This window comes from Meriones unguiculatus, chromosome 7 (assembly GCF_030254825.1).
Source record: "Meriones unguiculatus strain TT.TT164.6M chromosome 7, Bangor_MerUng_6.1, whole genome shotgun sequence".
NCBI lineage: Eukaryota > Metazoa > Chordata > Mammalia > Rodentia > Muridae > Meriones > Meriones unguiculatus.
In genome coordinates this window covers 44,833,660-44,854,045 of record NC_083355.1, presented here as the reverse complement: position 1 = coordinate 44,854,045, position 20,386 = coordinate 44,833,660, and the positions used below count along the sequence as shown (strand labels likewise).

The window sequence follows — 20,386 nt, the reverse complement described above, 5'->3', positions numbered from 1 at the left end:
CTGGTCTACAGTGAGCTTCAGGACAGCCTGGACACAGAGAAACCATCTTGAAAAATAAATCTAGAAAGAAACAAAACAATAACTACTTTAAGATAAAACCTAAGAAGACATTTGTTGGGATAGGAAGGCGCTCAGTCAGTAAAAAGCTTGTCCGTCAAGCATGAGAACCCAAGTTCAGATCCTTGGAGCTTTGAGGTTCAGCAGGAGAGCCTCCATCTAGAACTAAGGTAGCAGGCACTAGAGGAAGACACCAACTTGGCCAAGTCTGTAACCCCCATGCACACATGTCAACTCCTGCACAGAATGACCACTACCCTCGTCCTTACATTTCTCCTGATGTATCCGTATCATCTCTTCAGTATTCAAAAAGTGAAATAAAACAACAAACAGAATAACAAACCTTTTAGTCCCCAAATCACTGTTTTATTAAGACTAAGTCACAAGGCAGTGTTCTGGATCTAAACATTAGAATCCAATTGGGGGCTTCAACCTGTAAGGAGGTTCTTACCTTCATTATAGGGCACTGGATTCCCAATCTTTACTCCAACCACTTCAGCTGATTTCACAACTTCCAAGTCCATCAAAATAACGACTCTCCTACGAAGACAGACACAGACATATTAGAATAAAAACTCGGGAGCCTTTCCGACAAGCTACTAAGCTTACTTTAGTAATTGTCTGGTTAAAACCTTTTCTCCTCCTTAAATACTTGAGACGTGTTAATTCCTACGTACATACTTCACTTACTCTTTCCCCACATCCACAATCGTTTTTGTTCTTGTTTTTTATTGATTACAGGGTATTCATCTCCTATCTAGTTCCTTAATTAAAATAGCACATCATGCTATGTGCCATTATCTTCATGGAGGTAGTGAAAAAAGAATTTAGACTGTTAAATACAAAATCCTTCAGCACAAAAAGATGACCTGTTTTCAGAAGTATGTACTTATCCAAACCATTACTTTTTCCCAGTGAGAAGCAATTATGGTCATAGACATTTTAAAAATTTAATTATTGAGGGCTGAGAAATAGCTTAGTTGGTAAAGTACTTGCTGTGCAGGCATGAGGACCTAAAGTTTGATCCCTAACACCTACACAAACACAGAAGGATGTGGTAACACATGTTTACAGTTCCACGCTGGAGAGGTGGGGAGACAGACTGGAAGCAGAACCAGGTCTTGCCGGACCATCATCCTAGCATATTCCAGGCCCCTGTATTTACCTCAAACAATGTGCCTATCTCAAACACACATGAACTAAGCGCACGCGCACACACACACACACACACACACACGCCAATACTTTTCCTGAGTCTGGCTCTGCTGTGCTATCATCCTCCAGCTCATCTCAGCAATCCCAAACTTGCTGCCCTCTGGCCCAGCTGTTTTCTCCCAGTTGCTGGCACATGCTGTGCTTCCTTCTGCCACCAAGCCTACACGTGGTCCTCTGACTGCATCCCCCTCATCTGCTTCATTTAATATTCACTTTTTAGCTCTTATCTCAAACTTGGATTTGAACCAGGGACTTATTCACACTATGCGAAGGCTCTAACACAGCTACACCTCTCCAAGCCTCAGCTCAAATATCACTTCAAAAGACATTTCCTTGGTCTCTTATTTAGATCAGGTTTCTCTGTCCTACTGCAGCCATGACTTCATCCCTTCAAAACACTTCTCTTAGTTTTAAGTTCTATATTAATTAGTTATTGTTTTCTTTTTCTCTGCCAGACTGCACTTTCAAGGAAGGCAGGTGGCCAGCCACTGTGCTTAATTAAGCAACAAGGATGTCATTTAATACATACTGGGACAAGATGGCACGAACTCCTCTGCAGACTAGAAAGAACTCCTGGTGTAAGGCGATAGCTCAGCCGCTACAGAGCTTGGGCACACTGAGTGTGAGCACTGGAGTACAGACACCCGGAGGCTCACACACATGACAGGTGGATGTGGTAATCACCTGGAATTTCACCGTAACCTGGGGAATCCCCAGAGCAAGCTGGCTAGCGAGACGAGCCACACGGGAGAGCTCTGAGCTTCACCGAGCCCCTGCCACCAAGACTAACTCAGAAATGAAAAACTGGTTAAGGATGGTGACTCCCAAACCTTAGACTAGCATGCTCATGTACAAATGCTAATGGACACACACACGCACATCACATGTGCACACATGAAAACTGGAAAAGTAAAGAATTGCAACAGAAAAATGGGAACTGAAGGACACATAAGCACAGGAAGGGGGACGACTGCAGAGATGCAGTGTTGGTGAACAGAATGAAAACTGTGCTCGTGGCAAAGAAAGGGTGGGTGGGGCAGGATAACGATTCGACTGTGAACCCCGAGACTGCGAACTCTAAAAACCTGTTTCTAATTGTGGTATGGTTCAGTCTTTGATCCTAGAGCTTTCTGTTTATGTAAACAAGTACTTGTGGTGTGGCTTAGCCATAGCACATATCTTTAATCCAAGAGCTTTCTGTAAACAGGGTTAAATAGAGTTAACCTTAGGTCAAGAAGCGGAGCAAGCAGTAAGATGACAGGAATCAAATATGGGAAAGAAACCACAGAGAGTGAGAGGAGGTCAGAAGGATGGATACAGAGACCCACAGGAAGTAGAAAGGAGGGGCACTGAGCTCAAGTGTATTTCCTTGTGGGACATCAGCTGGTGCTTTCTCTGCCTCTCTGAGCTAGCAAGCTTTAACCCCAGCATCTGGATCCACAGTCATTATTGGCAAAATTGAACATTTGGGATCTGAGCAAGGGTTCAAGAATAACTATGTTTTACTGTTTGAATGGTCTGGCTGCCAAATGCTGGACTTTATCATACGATTATTCAGTCAGTATGTGCTATCTTACCAAGTCATCCTATCAGGGTTCTGCTACTTCCATAAAACAAGCCTGAAGATCTGATCTGCTACCGAGAGCTGGATAAGGATGGCCTATTAAAACTATCTGCTAAGCCAAGCGTGGTGATGCATGCCTGTGATTCCAGCACTTGGGATCAGGAGCTCAAGGAAGGCCTCAACGCACAGTGAGTTAGAGGCCAGCCTACATGGTATCATGCTCCAGAAACCAAAACCAAACCAAACCAAACCAAACCAAAACAAACATTTAACAATACAAAAACTGGTTAGGGCTGAAGAGAAGGCTCAGCAGCTAAGAGTGCAGACTGTTCTTGTAGAGAACCTGAGTTTGGATCCCAGTACCAACATTAAGAAACTTACAATTGCCTTTAGCCCCAGCTCCAGAGATATGTCTCTGACTTCCAAAGGGACTCTCCCCATACATGCATGCACAACCACAAGGAGGCACATGCAAATAATGAAAATAATAATTAAAAAATTAAAAATAAAATAGTATTTAAAATTTTCATCTTGGGGCCTGGAGAACTGGTTCAGCAGGTTAGAGCACCAGCTGTTCTTCCAGAGGACCTGGGTTTGACTCCCAGGTCCCACACGGTGGCTCACAACCATCCGCAACTGAGACAAATATTCAATTCCAGAATAGTTACTACCTTCTCCTGACCTCTGCTGACACCAGACACACATGTGGGGGCACATAATGCAGGCAAAACATTTGTAAACATAAAATTAAAATAATATCTAAAAAAATAGTATCCCATCTTATAATACATATTCATATTAAATGACCTATAGCAAGATGAAGATAGCAGCATATTGAAACACCACACCAAGTCTATTTCACAGAGAACTGAGGTGACCTTTACAAGGACACCATCAGCAAAATAGAGATTACAGGAAACTGCAGAATCAGAGACAAATGACCTGGTATTAAGGAAATAATCACTGAGGGGAAAAGATACAAGAAGAAAAATATGGGTGTTAGAAGGCTTCCAGGCCAGCAACCTACTGCCATGTAAATTTTCTCTGGTTCCTGATTCAAATATGAATGTATACACAAATATATACAGACACATACATATTTAGCAATTACACATCCTTACGTGAGTCACTGGAAACCGAACACTAACGGATACTTCCTTTAGATGTAAATGGTACCCGTTTTTCATTCTGTGTGTGAAGGTGTGCAGTATATGAATGAGTGCATGTCTGTGTGAGTCCATGTGCATGTGGGTGGCATGTACTACACGTGTGCGTAAGCTAGAGCTCAAGACATCAATTAGATGAATGTTTTCTTCTATTACTCGCCATCACAGTAAACATTTCATTCGTGTATTCATTCACTGACAGCTACTCTCTAAGTAGCGCTGGCTGTCCTAGAACTCACTATGTAGGGTAAGCTGGCCTCGAGATCTGCCTGCCTCTGCCTCCCAAGTGCCACTATGCCCAGCTTTTACGTTTATTTACTGTGTGTGTGTGTGTGTGTGTGTGTGTGTGTGTGCGTGCGCGCGTGCACCGTGCTTTGGCACACAGGTAGAGGTTGGAGATGAACACGCAGTTGGTTCTACAGAGTGGCTTCCAGGGGAAGGTCTAAAGGATGGACGGGTGCCTTTAGCTGCTATGCCACCTCAACAGTAGCTCCACCTTAATTTTTCGGTTTTCTGAGACAGTCTCATGATGTAGCTCTGGTTGTCCTGGAACACGTATGCCAGGTTGGCCTTAAAGTCACAAAGGCCTGCCAGCCTCTGCCTCTCAAGGACTGGAACTAAGGGCGTATGCCACTATGCCCAGCCCTTCACCTTTTTTCTTTTCTTTTTTTGATACAGGATCTCTGAGCACAGAGCTCACCACCTGGGCAGAGATGGCAGCAACCTCTGGGGACCCGCCCATCTTCCCAGGCCACCTCCAGAACCAAGCTACAGGTTAGTGCCACCGGCCCAGCCCTGAATGTGGGCAGCAGGGATCCCAGCTCTGGTCATCAGGCAATCACCTCACTAACTGAGCTGTCTCCTCAGCTCAGGACTATTTTTTAAAAGATAGTTCATCCTTAAAAAAACAAACAAACAAACAAAAAAAAACCCAAAAAACTTAAAATATTTCTATCTATGAAATACTATACCTGATACTTCAAAATTATCAGGAGTATATGTGAAAAAAATAGATCTGGAGCAGGACCTGATGCGATGTGATGATCTGAAGCTATGTGTAGGGCTATGTGGAGACTCAACTTTCATAAACATTCAAACACGCAAAACACAAAACAGATCTGAAAATAGAGAAAGGAAGCTAAGAGGATTATTTTTTTAAGGCAGGATTTATTATGTAAGAATGAAAGAACAGTTCAATATTAATCTGTTAAAATAATTCATACTATTAAAGGATTAAAAAATAATATGATTATATCAAGCTGTAGTAAAAGCTTTTCAAAAAATTCAAGAGCCATTCCTATAAAACCCAAGCAAAAAGGACCTACCACAACTCCCAAACATGAGAAAGTACATGCACTTCACAAGATCAACTGCTGAACACGGAATCCAGAGGCGTTCCATCACTGTCTAGGTAGGAAGAAGGGACCTGCAGATACACTGCTGCCAACATTGTTTTAACGGTGCTAACTGACCCAGAACCACTGACAACAAAGCAACAGGCCTGGCGAGACGGCCCTGTGGCTCAGTGGGTGTAAGCACTCGCCACTCAAGCCTCACCACTGAATCTGACCCCTGAAAGCTGGAGTGTAAGGAGAACGAACTTCGGAGAGGTGTCCTCTGATTCCACACAGCACCCGCAGCTCACATGCTCCCTCCCAATGAAAACAAAGTTAAATGTTACAGCGTATCTGTGCCTGCACACATGTGCCCTACACAAGTACATACACAAATCTAAAAACAACAAAAATCTCAAAGGAACAAATGAAAATAATATACATACTACAATAAAGAGATAATTTTCGAGAAAATCCAAGGCTTTAAATGGTAAAATACCATATTCTTGGATAAAAAGACCCAGTGTCAAAATATATCAACTTAATGCAATTATGTGCATTCAGAGGATACCTCGGTTTTTGAACTTGTTATAACTCTTAAAATTCATAGGGAAGAAAAACCATGAAAACTGTCAAATGTTACTAGAATACAGATGGTCTTTTGGCAGCACGTAATTCTAAGGGCTGCGAAAGATGTGTCGGTGATCCACCCGGCCTGGCGGGGAGATGGCGGATGGGCACAGCTGTTAGGGAAAGTAGCCTGGCAATTCCTCAGCAGTTCACCAAAGTCAGAATCTGAGCTAGCAACTTCTCTCCTTCAGGTGTGCACAGCACTGCCCGCAGAATCTGTGCACAGATCAGGTGGTGTCCGCATTTACTGACATCCTCCTTATGCGTTACTTACGATACCCACACGATGGGCATTATATTATACCGTATTATTTGGGGCACAGCAAGAAAATGCCTGTACAGCTCAGATGCAGTGCTTCCCCTGGGTACTTCGGGCAGGTCATCAGGGGAGTACATGGACTGGTAAGCCACAGGAGGGCCAGCCACATACAAACTTGTACAGTAATCTTCAGCACATTATTCAAAATGCGAACAGATGGAAACAGCCCAACAGCCCATAAACTGAAAAACAAGACAATCAAATGTGCTGGGCCTAGAGGCTCGGGTCTATAATCCCAATTAATTACAAGGTTGAGGCAGGATGATCTCAAGTTCAAGGGCCAGCCTTGGCCATTTAGCAAGACTTGTCTCTAAAAGTAAAGGATGGAGCTCAGTGTAGGGCATGCATTTTTTTCTCAAACATTTAAATATCTCTCCCCATCTCTCTTATTCCGTCTTTCTCTCTCACTTTTTCATACACACAACTAGTAATAAAGTATAACAGAAACTTCAAAATTTTAAAATAAAAAATTGAAGAGCAAGTACATAAACCATAGAGAAAAGCTACAGTCAATTAACATATAACTACATTAACAGGTATAAATAAAACAGACAATTATTTTAAAGAATTAAGCTGGGATTGATGGTGTAGTTTGTAATCTTAGAACTCAGGAATCTGAGAGGCAGAAGGACTGTGGGATCAAAGCCAGCCTTCTACTAAGCCTAAGGCTAGCCTCAAAGTCTGAGGCCTTAAAGTTGTAGCAAAATGTGTCCCAAACACACAGGGGGCTGGAGGGGTGGCTCAGTGCCTAAGAGCAGCCGGTGCTCTTCTAGAGGGCCCAGGTTCAAGTCCCAGTACCCATATGGCAGCTCAACGCCATTTGAAACTCCAAGGGGTCCTCTGGCCTCCACAGGCTCTAGGTACACATGTGGTACACAGAAATATACGTATATACAGCCAAAGATCCATTCACATAAAATAAATACGTTAAAAATAAACAAGAAACAAGCCTGGATGACGAGCACAAAGGAACAGATATTCAGGCACACACAGGCTCTCAGCAGAAGCATGAGAGAACAGACATGTCATTCCCCATGTTGCAGTCTGAGTCAGGGTGGACTATGAACAGAACTGTACTCAAGGAGAGAGGCTTTGCAGGGGCTCCCAAAAAGGGCTGAAGCTGACCTGAGAAGAGCTCTCTAGCCTCTCCCACAACCATGTCCTAGAAGCCAGAGCACTGCTTTTGGCACTCAAGATAGCATGAAGTGGAAGGAAACAGACCCCAGGCAGGCGGGCTGGCGAGAAGATGTGTCTTGCCTAGACAGTGGCAGAACAAATGTGAAGTCTGGCAGAACTGTCCACATTAAGCATGTACAAGAGGAAAAGGCACAGCAACAATTCAACACACCATGTAGGAAATGAAACGGAGCCACACAAAAGACAAAGAACCTGGCATACGAGAAAGCCTGAGCCGAGAGAGTGATGCTTCCCAGAAGGGAGTCATAAAATAGACTGAATTCATTAAAACAAGAACCAAAGATAAACTGAAACAGTCAGCTCAAAAGCCCAAGGAAAAACGGGTCAAAATAACATTATACATCTGACAGCTGGTACTGCCAACTTGACAGGCCCTAGAACTACGCAGGCAAATCTCTGGGCATGCCCCTCAAGGGGTCTTTAAGTTAGGCTAACTGAGACGGGAAGACCCCCATAAATGTGGGTGGCACCATTCTATGGACTGAGGTCCCAGAGGAAGTACCAGCACTCACTGCTTTGGCCTTCCTGTCTGTGGTTGCAATGTGACCTGGTGCTTCACGCTCCAGCTGCCATGACGGACCATACCCTCATCTGTGAACCAAAGGAACCCCTTCCCTAAGTCGCTTTATCAAGCACCTGTCATACCAACCAAAAAGGTAACTAATAGAACATTCAATACTTAAAAATACAAACAAACAAACTTTAGTCGCATGTTTGAGAATATCCATAATTCACGGTCTGTTGGCTAAGATGATGGTACACAATTATAATGCCAGCGCATGCGGAAGTGCCAAAAACGCCACAACTCTAAAGGCCAGCCAGTTCAGCTTAGACACTGACTCAAAACCAATGGAAGCGGTTAGGCACACAGCAAACCAGGTAAGAGAGTGCTCCCTAATATGCAAGAAGCCCTGGGTTTTATCCCCAATAGTGGGAGAAAGGACTATGAACACAAACCGCAGTAAAAGTAGTGCTCGCTCACACAGAAACAGCACACAAGTCTCTGGATGCTGGAGTGAACCACACCACCAGGAGGGCACGTAAAGTCACTTCCTGATGGTACGTATCCACCATGGTGTTTTGCACTGTTATTTTAGTGCGTGCTCCTCCACTGTCTCTTCACTGCACCACCTCACATTGCGCTCACACAAAGAAGGCTCCCTGGACACAGTGGTGACTACAAACCTGAGATTCTGAGTGCAATGGTCTCACTGAGAACCAAACATGCACATTTCTAGATCACAGGTTCTTTCGTGGGAGCATGTGAACAGGTGTCACATGCACGTGGAGGCCAGAGGTCAACCTCCGGTGACAATATTCAGGACCCATCCACTTTGATTTTCCCTTTGCTTCAGGTAATGTCTCATGTAGCCCAGGCTGGCCTAGAATTTCCTACATTCAAAGATGACCTTTTCAGTCCCTCCCGACTACCAAAAATCCTGGGATTACAAGCATACAGCTGGTTTATAATGTGCTGCCAGCCAAGCCCAGGGTTAGTGTGAATGCCAGGCAAGCATTTCACCAGGTGAGGTACGTTCCCGATGCCCATCCTGCTTTCCTCTTCAACAACACTCCTTTACTGTGTGCATGTACACGTGCACGCAAAGTCCAGAGAGGACTGCTGGAGAGCTGGTTCTCTCCTGCCAGCACGGGACTGAACAAGGGCCTCAGGCCTGCACCACCCATTTTCACCCACACCCCACTGCACTAGCTACCTACCTTATTTTCTGAGACAGTCTCTCAGTCTCACCCAAGGATTCCCAAGTTGGCTACACTGGCAATCAAGGAAACAGCAGGGACCCACCTATCTCTGCCTCATACTCCTACTAGGATTATGACCTCATGCTACTGTACCTGGCTTTTTTAATCAAACTCAGATCCATGGAATAAGATAAGGAAGGGGGGCTGGAGAGATGGCTCAGAGGTTAAGAGCACTGGCTGCTCTTCCAGAGGGTCTGAGTTCAATTCCTAGCAACCACATGGTGGCTCACAACTATACTTGGATCTGATGCCCTCTTCTGGTGTGTAGGTGTACATGCAGATAGAGCACTCATCTACATAAAATAAATCTTAAAAAAAAAAAAGATAAGGAAGGGAGAGAGGAAAGGACGGAGGGAGGGAGAGAGGGAGGAAGGGAGGAAGGAAGAAAGGAAGGGAGGAGACAGATAATGAACAAGCAAACAGGAAGAAGTACAGCCACAGAGCCAACAGTAAGCTGAAAACAGTGCACAGGTAACTTGAGTAAACAGTGACACATAGGATGAGCTGCTAGGGACGCAGCTCAGGGGTACACTGCTTGCCTAAGGTCCTGGCTATCCTCAGCGCTTTAACACCACAAAGACCACTTTAAATTTTAAACAATACTTTAAAATATCCTTGGCGCATGCCTTTAATTCCATCACTTGGGAAACAGAGGCAGGAGGATCTCTTGAGTTCAAGGGCAGTATGGTCTATACAGACCTAATTCCAGGACAGCCAGGGCTACACAGAGAAACCTGTCTTGAAAAACAACAAAACCAAACCAAACAAAACCAACCCCCAGAAATTATCAGTTCATGACAAGAGACTGAAGAAAACAAAGCAAGCAAACCACACCCACACACCCAACCCCCCCCCAACACACACGGTACGTACATACTGGAGAAGAGATGGCTAGGTGGCTAAGAGCACTTGCTTCTCTTGCAGAGAACAACCACAGGCTGTTCATAACCACGCCTTTAATCCCAGCACTCAGGAGGCAGAGACAGGCAGATCTCCTTGAGGTAGAGGCTGGACTGGTCTATATAGTGAGTTCCAGCCAGCCAGGGCTACACAATGAGACCTTGCCTCAAAAATAATATAAAACAGGGGCTGGAGAGATGGCTCAGACATTAGGAACACTGACTGTTCTTCAGAGGTCCTGAGCCCAATTCCCAGCACCAACAAGGCAGCTCACAATTTTAACTGTAGTCTTATGGGATTGGATGCCCTCTTCTGATGTCCAAGTATACATGTAGACAAAAACACACACATAAAATCTTTAGCATACACAAACACACACATACTTATATACACACATACAGGTAATATAACATATAGTGGCATAACTTCATCTACACCAGAATGTTTATCATGTTTGATTCCCATGCATTTTGGATGTATTCTATCATTGAAAATAAAAAATGAGAAAGAAGTATACAAAACTCTCCCTAAAATAGTCTTTTTTTTTCAAAAGTAAGACCTTTTTTTGGCAATGGGAATAGCAATTCTACTCACATTGTATTTCTAGCATGTAACATCTTGCACGTACGTAACCACATTCTACATTGGCCCAACAGTTACTATGGAAGACTCAAGATGACAAAAAAGGAACCAGACTGTATACTTAAATGCTTCTTTTTGCTATAGGAAGTGACCGCTACTATATAATGAGTTCCAGCTAGCCAGGGCTACACAGTGAGACCTTGCCTCAAAAATAAAATAAAAGAGGGGCTGGGGAGATGGTTCAGACATTAAGAACACTGGCTGTTCTTCCAAAGGTCCTGAGTTCAATTCCCAGCAACCATAAAAATTACTACAATAATGATGAAAAAACCAGAAATAAGCAGAACTGTGCATTCTATTTCACTCTGTTCTTTGGGGTTTCCACTTTGTTTTTTTCCGTATTTCTCCCTCGATGCCACAGTTGGTCACAGAGCTCAGCTGATGCTCTTCACTGCCTTGTTAAATTAAAATTCCTATCTGAATGTTAGCACCTGGCACCTTCTCAGCTCAAAATTTAGTCCCCACTCTACAATGCAAACAAGTGGAGAACAAAACGCATACCTTCCATCTTTCAGGGTATTAACGATGAACCGGTTGATCTGGCAAATACAGTTGCTGGCCAGCTCCTCCTTCTCAACAAGAGGGTTCAGCTGTGTGGCCAACATGAAAGCTGCAAAGCAAAGAGAGAACTTCAGCCTCCAAGCCCTTCCAGCCTTAAGCTAAAGGCAACAAGCAAAAATCATCACAGCTGTTAAAACTCCTCAGACTCTGCATAGAGAAGCAGCACAAATCTGTCCCATGTTAGTCTGTGGCTACTCCTAAATGTTATCTGTTCCTCAAAGGCCACAAATCATTTTTACTGTCATTCCAGTTTCTGGGGAAAATGAAGGCAATCCTTTCCAGGGCTTTAACACTGTGACTACAGACACCAGAAAATATTCCGGAAGGGCCTCCATCTTCTTTTTAAAGCTTCTAGGACAGAAATAAAACTCCTGAAAAAGGAAGTATAGGACAGCTCACCCATCACACAAAATGTCAATACTATCCTCAGGGAAATTAATCAAAGAAAACATACAACACCAGTTAGAGAAAATTAATTAAGCTGAATGGCAGCTTTCCACAATACTGGTCTATTGTCAGAGCGGCTCTCTGCCAGTGGCAACGCTGCCTGAACAAAGCCCCCAGCCAGTGTGTGGGCCTCAAAACACGGCAATCAAGGGTAGGGCGTGCTGCTGTTGTCCCAGTGTTCCCAGAGCCTAGATTTATTCATCATACTCACAGGAGAGTGTGTTCAACCCATCACTCATGAGCAGTCGATACCGGGGTGGGCTATTCCCTGTAGTAATGGGACGGATGTTCTGGAAGAGTTGATAGAAATGTTGATTCATTAAGCAGGCTCTCTGCCCAATCCCTGAGGGTAGGTGAACCGAAGTGGCAGGAGAGTGGGTCTGCCACTAGTTTAAGACAAGACAAACTGTTCACCCATCCTCCCGACACCCAAATACAAATGACAGGAAACCGCACTGACGATGCTTCCTCCAAACGCTCTCCACGAACATTATGAAAACAATATAAAATGTGAAAACAATATAAAATGAAGTATCAGTAATTGTGTTCTCTCTTCTGTAGCTCAAAATTATGTATAACATGTCACCTAACACATGCAAGGAATTGTTTAGGGAACATGCAGACAGAATGGCAACATTAGGGCAGAATGACACATTTTTGAACCCACCAAACCAAACCAAAAACTATAGTATCTGTTTGTGTATGTGAGAGAGAGAATGTGAGTCTGTGTTCTGGGAAGAGGGGAGAGAGAATGTACATGTGTGTTCTGGGAAGTAGACAAAACTGTGTGTCTTTCATCAAATGTAAATTTTAATTATATATGAGTTAAAACCTGTTTGTTTGGCTCAACACACAGGCAGATACTTACAATGACTTGAAGGATGGGCTTTATGGATGTATCTCCCTGTTGCATTATGGCCTAAAAAAGAAAAACAGATTCTTATAAAAAATTTTTAAAAGCAACTTAAAAAACTGACAGTTTTTTTGGGGAGACGGGGAGGGGAGCAGTTTGCCATTTGGAGTAAACTATAAATAATACTGTCCTAAGAGCTTGCCTAGCCAGGGCCCTCACGATGACTAAGTGGGTAAAGACCACAGCCTGAGGACCCGAGTTTGACCCAAGGAGCTGTGGAAGAGGAAGGGAACCAACTCTTGAAAGTCACCATACTAAGCACAAAGAGACCCTGTCTCAAAAAATAAGGATGATCTCTGAGAGACAACACTCAGGGCTGAATTCAGGTCTACACACATACGCACACGCATCTGCACACAAGCACACACACAATAATTACTAACTAGTTAATTAACTAAACGTTAACTTGAAATGGTTCACAGGTCTGAAACCAAAACTTAAAACTTTACAAGAAAAACATGGGACAAAGATTTGTAACCTAGAGTTAAGCAAATATTTAAAATACAAAAATACAATTTAAAAAAAGGCAAACTGGAGTTACAGACTGTTCTGAGTGGCTATTTGAGTGCTGGGAATTAAACCCATTTCTTCTAGAAGAACAGTTATCTGCTCTCCTTCTAAGTGACTATCTCTCCAGCCACCATCTCGTATGCCTTCATTCCCAGCACCCAGGAGGCAGATGCAGACAGATCTCTGTGAACTTGAGGCCAGCCAGGGTTGGTGAGACCAAGCCTCAGAAAGAGAGAGGGAGGGTGGGGATCATTAAAAGATGAAGCCTGTGAGATGGCTTAGAGGGCAAAGATGCGTGCTAACAGGCCAGGTGACATGAATTTGAACCTGGGTCCCACTGGGCAAGAGGAGAGAATCAATTCCTGCAGTGGCCTGACCTGTGCCGATGTTCAGTGGCACATGGGTGCCCGCACTCACAGAAACAAAGGTTAAAAAAGTGGACAGGCAAGTTTGGGAGTGTAGCTCAGCGGCTGAGCTCTTTCTAGCTCAAGTCTCTGTGCCTGATCCTTAAGAGCTTAAATGAAAAGGCAACACAGTGTAAGAGAAAATAATAGTGATATTTGTAATTTTGACAGATATATATACAAAATAAATTCTTCCAACTCATTAATGCTACAACCCAAGTTTTTTTTTTTTTTTAGGACCTGCTCTTGTTCTGCAGCTTATGCTAGCCTGGAGCTCCTAACCCCCTAATGTTCTGGCATTGGGAGACATTCTAGAAAACACCCAAATTCAAGAGAACAAAAGATGTGGACACTTCACAAGATGGACAGTACAGACACTGAAGGGCGTTCAGTGTCGTTCCTAATCAAGGAAATACAAATGAAGCCAGTGAGCCAGCATTCCACCTAAACACTCATCCGAGCAATAAAACCCAGACGGTGGCACCAAGCACAGGCAACTGCAATCTTCACAAACACATTGGAAAATTGGTGATTTCTTACCAAATTAAGCATTCAGTTACCATATGACCTAGAAATTGCACTTTCAGATATTTATCTGTAAATATCTGGATTACTTTGCATATACAAGAAATTTAATACATATTACATAATTTATGTATATATTATGAATAATTTATATGTAATATATTTAAATATTTATATGCATAAAGATCTGTATATAAATGTTCCAAGCATCTTCATTTCTATTAGCTCAAAAATAAAAATAAAAGCCTGTATTCCCAGGCACTTGGCAGGCGGAAACAGGAATGCCCGAGGCTAGATGTTCAAAGCCAAGCTGTAACCATCACGAGACTGCATCTCCAAACAAAATGACCCATGACAAAACCGCTTTGTGGGTAAGTCCCACTCAGATTCTGCCTCTCAAGTGTTGACGGCACGACTGAGCTGGGCCAGCCACCCTGCTACTCTGTACAGCACAGGGATCTCTGTAATCCAGGGATTTATGTAAACTAGGCAAGTACCCTACAAACTGAGCCTGGACTTTTTAATTGATTTCCTTTTTGAGACAGAATCTTACCTTGTAGCCTAAACTAGCCTTGAACTTCAACCTATCTCCTTAAGAGTTGCTTAGGAAGCCCGGCACGGTGGTGCTTTTGATTCCAGCATTCAGAAGGCAGAGGCAGGGTGATCTCTGTGAGTTCCAGGCCAGCCTGGTCTACAAAGAGAGTCTAGGACAGCCAAGGATACACAGAGAAACCCTGTCTTGAAAAAACAAAGAGCTGGCTTATGGATACATTCCACAGAATGTTGTTTTTTAATCTTTATTCATCGTGTGTGTGTGTGTGTGTGTGTGTGTGTGCGTGTGTGTGTGCACGTGGTCAGAGGACAACTTGCAGAAGTTGGTCTCCTTCCACCATGCAGGTCCTGGGAATCAAACTTTGATCATTACTTAAGCTTGGTGGTAGGTGCATCACCCACCGAGCCATCTTGCAGCCCACATGGACCTGGCCTGGGTGTGACAGCTCTCACCTGTAATCCCACACCTCAAAAGGGGGAGCTAGGAGGACTAAAACAGGTGGAAGCCAGCCTGGGGGACAGCATGAGGTAGGCCACACACTACAATGGCAAGACCCTGTCTTACAACACTGGGCAAGGTGAAGGTCATGAAGTAATTCCAAAAGCAAAGGTCAATAATTTCATTAAGCACCTTTCTGTTCTGTTTAACTTTAAAACCACATGCAGAATATTGTTCTTAATGTTAAAAGCATCATAAATATACAAAGGTAAAATTTTCTCTGGAACATATCATAACATGTACACTTCAAAGTACTTTAGGGGTTGGAAAGAAGATTCAGCAATTAGGAGCACTGGCTGCTCTCCCAAAAAACCCGAGTTCAATTCCCAGAACCACCTGGCAGTTCACAACTGTAATTCTAGTTCTAGGGGATCTGACACCCTCACACAGACATACACGCAGGCAGAATACCAGTGTAAATAAAATAATAATTAAATAAAATAACCAACTTAAAAAAAGTACTTTAAGTTGGGTTGGGGAGATGGCTGAGGGATTAAGACCACTGGCTGCTCTTCCCAGAGGTCCTGAGTTCAAGTCCCAGCACTCAAATAGTGGCTCACTGTCAATTAACTGTCGATAATGTTATCTAATGCCATCTTCTGGTATGCAGATATGCATGTAGAGAAAACATCCATATACATAAATAAACCTTTTTAAAAAGTACACTGAAGAGCTAAGTGTTGGTACTTGCCTTTAATCATAGCATTCAGGAAGCAGAGACAGCTCTGCCTCTGAGCTCAAGGGCAGCCTGGTCTACAGAATGAGTTCCAGGACAGCCAAGGCTACAGAGAAAAACCATCTCAAAACAACAGAAAAACATCTAAATTTTCCAAGTAACATTACTAATAAAAACCATAGCGCAACAAAATATAACCATCAAGGGCATGGGCAGTTTATACTTCTTTGCACTTTAACATCTTTGTTAAATGTGATATTAATAAAAAAAAATAACTAACATTGGAAATCACCAAAAATATTAATTTCCTTGCCCTTTTCCTCCTATAACTGAATTATGTTATATATACACATGCTGGACTGGCCAGAGGGCTAGTGTAGCGGTGGAGTGCTTGCCTAGCATGCCCATCCTGGGTATGATCTCCAGCCTCTGGAACAGAGAGTAAACACTCTCGGACTTCTCCTTATCGAAATAGCCCCAGGCACAGCCTCCTTCCATAACTTCTGCCCCCAATACCTCCATTTCAACTGTTCAAGTAACTATTGGGGCTTGAAGCCTTTGTGCTAACAGGACACTTTCATTAGCTGATAACCAGGTAACCTGGGCTCTCCACACTCTCACCACTGATGCATATGAAAACACCTCGGAGCCCGTTATGGTGGCACATCTTTAATCCCTGCACTCTGGAGGCAGACACAGGTGCTGAGTTCAAGGCCAGCCTGTCTACAGATAAGCTTCAGGAGAGCCAGGATTGTCTTTAAAACACACAAACAAAAACTTTATCTACAAACAAAACATAAAAAGAAAACCCCCCACAACTCTATCTATGAACAAAGTATAAGTAATACTTGATCTAATGTTGGAAATAGGTCTTTCTAAAATGTTTTATATTTAAGAAAAGCTTAGCAAATTATTCAACCCTATGAACATAATTTGTAAAAGTAAGGAATCACTTGTAATTTGTCTGAAGGATAAAAGGTGGAAGCTATAATGTTAATTAGGACAATTCAAAATCACATTCCAAGTTTCAATACTTTATTTAACCCCAATGTATCCAAATATCCCCTTGTTTCTGATTACTGATTTTCCTCTTATATTTTCTAAGCTTGTTCTTTTCTCCCTTCCACTTTTGTCCCTTTCTTTCCATTGTTTCACTCACTCATACAACCAGCAAACACTTACTAGGCACCTAAAGCTTGTAAGTATCTTCCAAGTATTAGGGCTATCACTCTAAGGGGGCTGGGGGTGGGGACCGGAAGTGGGTGCAGGCTCAGTCTCTAAAACCTAGTTTTAAAACAAAGTAGCGAATATTAACCAAATAAATGTACACTTACATCTGTGATAGCTGCACTATCAGGCACTAAACACTAAATTCGGAAACTCAGTCCTCCAACCAGCCCTGGGTAATGGGTTCTCTCTATCACCCTCATTTAACAGACAAGGGAAAGAGTTCAGAATGCTGCCCAAAGCCTCACGTGTTATAAGTGAACAAAAAGGAATCAGAATCTCAAAATTAATAGATTCAGTCTAGTTACTTTACCAACCAACTCAGTAACAACTGAGCTGCACCGGAAAGCTCCGTTAGTAAAAGAAATGGAAACCATGACCAATGGCCTCCAGGGCAAGGATGTAGTTTTAAAAAACAGAAAGACAGACAAGGTCTGTCGGGGGATGGTGGGTACAGACGGTGGGAAGAGAGCTGCTGACTCGGGCAACAAATGATCCTTCCAGTGTGGATGGAAGGCAGATGACGCATAGATCTGTTATGCGGGCACCCAGGCTCAGGCACAACTAGGGTAATGCTCCGAGGTTAAAGGTGCCTGCTGTGCAAGCCTGGCTAAGAGCAAGCAGAGAACCAACTTCATAAAGTTGTCCTCTGGCCTCCAAGGCAATGCACTCATGTACATAAACACACATACATTCTTTTTAAAATCCAGACTTGGGGACATAATGGATTTGCTCCGAGATGTGTTCAATTTAGATGACTTTGAGGATAGAGGGCAGAGCAAAGGTAGCTCAGAAGGAAGAAATTAAGGAGTAATTGACACGCAGATGAGGGCCTATACGTTAATTAACAGAGGGCCTTGAGTCAACAAAAGTTTACAGAGGAAACTTTTATTTCCTTGCAAATAATACAAGGAAAGCAGCCAACGCGAGCGACGGAACACTAGCAAGACAGAAGCCCAACAAGCCCAAACAACCTCAACTGAAAACGAAACAACGTCTTCCGATTTGGCTACTGTGAGGCCACTGGAGACTTCGGCCAGCGTTTTCTCTCCTGACTAGAGGAAAGTCTAATAGGGGTAAAGAGTTAAGAGGAGGAAAAGAAACAGCGAAAAACAATTCCAGCAAAGTTTGGAGGTTAATGGGAAAGGGAGGAAAGCGAGGCCGCCGACGGTAGACAGGGGCGTGTTTGTAAGTCTTGTTTTCGTAGGTAGAAGAAATGCGAGCTCGCGGCCGGGCCCGGTGGCGCACGTCTGTGATCCCAGCACTCGGGAGGCAGAGGCAGAGGCAGAGGCAGAGAGATCTCTGAGTTCGAGACCAGCCTGGTCTACAGAGTGAGTCCAGGACAGCCGGGGCTACACAGAGAAACCCTGTCTGGAAAAGCCAAAAACAAAAAGAAACGCGAGCTCGTCTCGCGGGGGCCGGGATGCCTCGTGGGGAGGGTGAGGGTCTTCGAAACCGGGGGCGGCTTCCCCCCGCGGCTACAGAATCTCCTCCCCAACGTCCTCCCGACCGACAGCGGCTCCCTCCCCCGGTCCGCTCTACAGCGCTTCCAGACCCGCGCCGCCGGGCCGTGGGCCCCGCCCGGGCCGTCTGCTTACCGCGATGGCCCCCTCGCTCAAGTGTCCCACCATGGCTGCGCCGCTAACTCCCGCGCTCGCGCTCCGCTCGGCCTGCGCGTCCCGGCCGGGCCCGGCGGGCTGCTCAGCGATTGGCCAGAGCCCCCCAGAGCGTGCCGCCCCGCCCCCGACGTGCGCGCGGCGCGAGGGGCGGGCCCAGGCGCCGGCAGCCCGCATTGGCTTCCGCGGGGCGGGCGCAGCACGTGACCGCCCAGTGGCGGGATGGCGGCGCCCGAGGGCGGGGCGCTGGGCCGCGGGACTCCCGAGTCTGCGAGGTGCCGCTGAGTTGGTCCCCCGCCAGCTGTCGGAAGTTTGGCGGATGGACAGAATGGCAGTCCAGGGGACAGTCGGAGTTTTTCCCCGGTAAATCTGCTGCTAACTATAGTCAAAGCAGTGACCGGGGCTCTTCAGCCACGCTGTGCGTGCCCTGCGCCCGTGCCAGGCCCAGAGCCTGGCACTGTGAAATCAACCAGGTAAATCAGACTCAGTCTCCGCCCTCAGCAGAGCTTAGTCGGACCTGGGAGTTGTGGCAGCGCAGGGCCCAGCTGGCAGGGGCGACGTGAGCCACACATGTGGTGGAGTCCCAAGTAGGGGGGAAATCAAGGAGGCTTTCGAGAAGGGATGCAGTTTGAACAGAGTCAGGTCTGTGTGAGCATTTGTCAGGTGGATTCCAGCGAGGGCAGTGAGGTTCCCAAAAGCACAAATGGCCTATGCAAAAGTACTGGAGAGCCTGCGGTGTTGAGATGTGGAGGCAGCAAAACTTAAAAGGTCATATTCTTAACGAGGGCAGCCTGGACTACATGAGACCCTCAAAAATAAAAAATTGGGGCCTGGAGTAGTGACACTCAGGTAAAAGCAGGCAGAGTTCTTTGAGCTTGAAGGAAGACCTTGTGTTGAAAAGAAAAACAAAAACGCGAGGCTGTGAACTGAAAGATCTGGAGATTGAAACAGAAAACGGAATGAAGATATTCAAACTTCATAAATGCTGGGGTGAGTGGTAAGATAAGGCTGGAAGGCCTTGGACAGCTAGGATAAGGACTAGAATAGTAGCCATCTGCTGATATTTGATTCATCCTTGTATAACCACTACCTCCCATGGTTTCTTGAACAGTCTGAATATTTCTGAGTGACAGGATGTTCAGTGAGTTGGTGCCACGGATTATATCTCCTTCAGCAAATCAACAGCTGTAGAAAAAGACCAGAAGAATTGATTTTTGTTGCTTCTCACTTGCTAGGATGAAATCTCAATTTTCTAGAATTGAGCACTTGTAGAAAGCTGAATCCTTCTTTTCTGCCTTTGCAGAGCTGAGGCACCACGCATCTGCCCATGGATGAATGGGAATCCTACCTACTTGACAAGTGGGCTCTGCTCCCAAAGTCCACGCAGCTCACAATTTCCACAGCCGAGACTCTGAGCGACATATTTCTTCATTCTTCTTCCCTTCTTCAGTAAGTGAATGGAAGTTTTGGGGAAATTTTGGTCTGGAAAACATTCTCTCTGGTTATGTCTCATTTTGATGGAAGAAATATCTTTATATATATGTGTGTGTGTGTGTTTGTTTGAAAAGGGGTTTCTCTGTGTAGCCTTGGCTGTCCTGGACTCACTTTGTAGACCAGGCTAGCCTCGAACTCACAGAGTTCGCCTGCTTCTGCCTCCCAGGGTGCTTGGAT

The 20,386-nt window shown here is 44.6% G+C and overlaps 2 protein-coding genes across 6 annotated transcripts in view; one reads left to right on the top strand and one right to left on the bottom strand.

The window, feature by feature from the left end:
- The window catches only part of Rpa1 (replication protein A1), a 50,394-nt gene extending 31,548 nt beyond the window's left edge, over positions 1–18,846 (bottom strand). For both annotated transcript variants that reach the window (XM_021642100.2, XM_060387316.1), the window contains exons 1-5: positions 18,698–18,846; positions 12,662–12,712; positions 12,005–12,083; positions 11,287–11,395; positions 509–597 (exon numbers count right to left, since the gene is read on the bottom strand). In XM_021642100.2, the coding sequence (XP_021497775.2) occupies positions 509–597; positions 11,287–11,395; positions 12,005–12,083; positions 12,662–12,712; positions 18,698–18,730 (361 nt within the window). In that variant the 5' untranslated portion in view covers positions 18,731–18,846. The remainder of the gene's footprint in view (positions 1–508; positions 598–11,286; positions 11,396–12,004; positions 12,084–12,661; positions 12,713–18,697) is intronic.
- Positions 18,847–18,914: 68 nt separating this feature from the next.
- The window catches only part of Smyd4 (SET and MYND domain containing 4), a 52,251-nt gene continuing 50,779 nt past the window's right edge, over positions 18,915–20,386 (top strand). For 2 of the 4 annotated variants that reach the window (XM_021642118.2, XM_021642114.2), the window contains exons 1-2: positions 18,915–19,188; positions 20,019–20,164. In XM_021642118.2, the coding sequence (XP_021497793.2) occupies positions 20,043–20,164 (122 nt within the window). In that variant the 5' untranslated portion in view covers positions 18,915–19,188; positions 20,019–20,042. Of the gene's footprint in view, positions 19,189–19,228; positions 19,706–20,018; positions 20,165–20,386 lie in introns of those variants that run through there. The other 2 variants (XM_021642115.2, XM_021642116.2) reach the window with 2 other exon arrangements.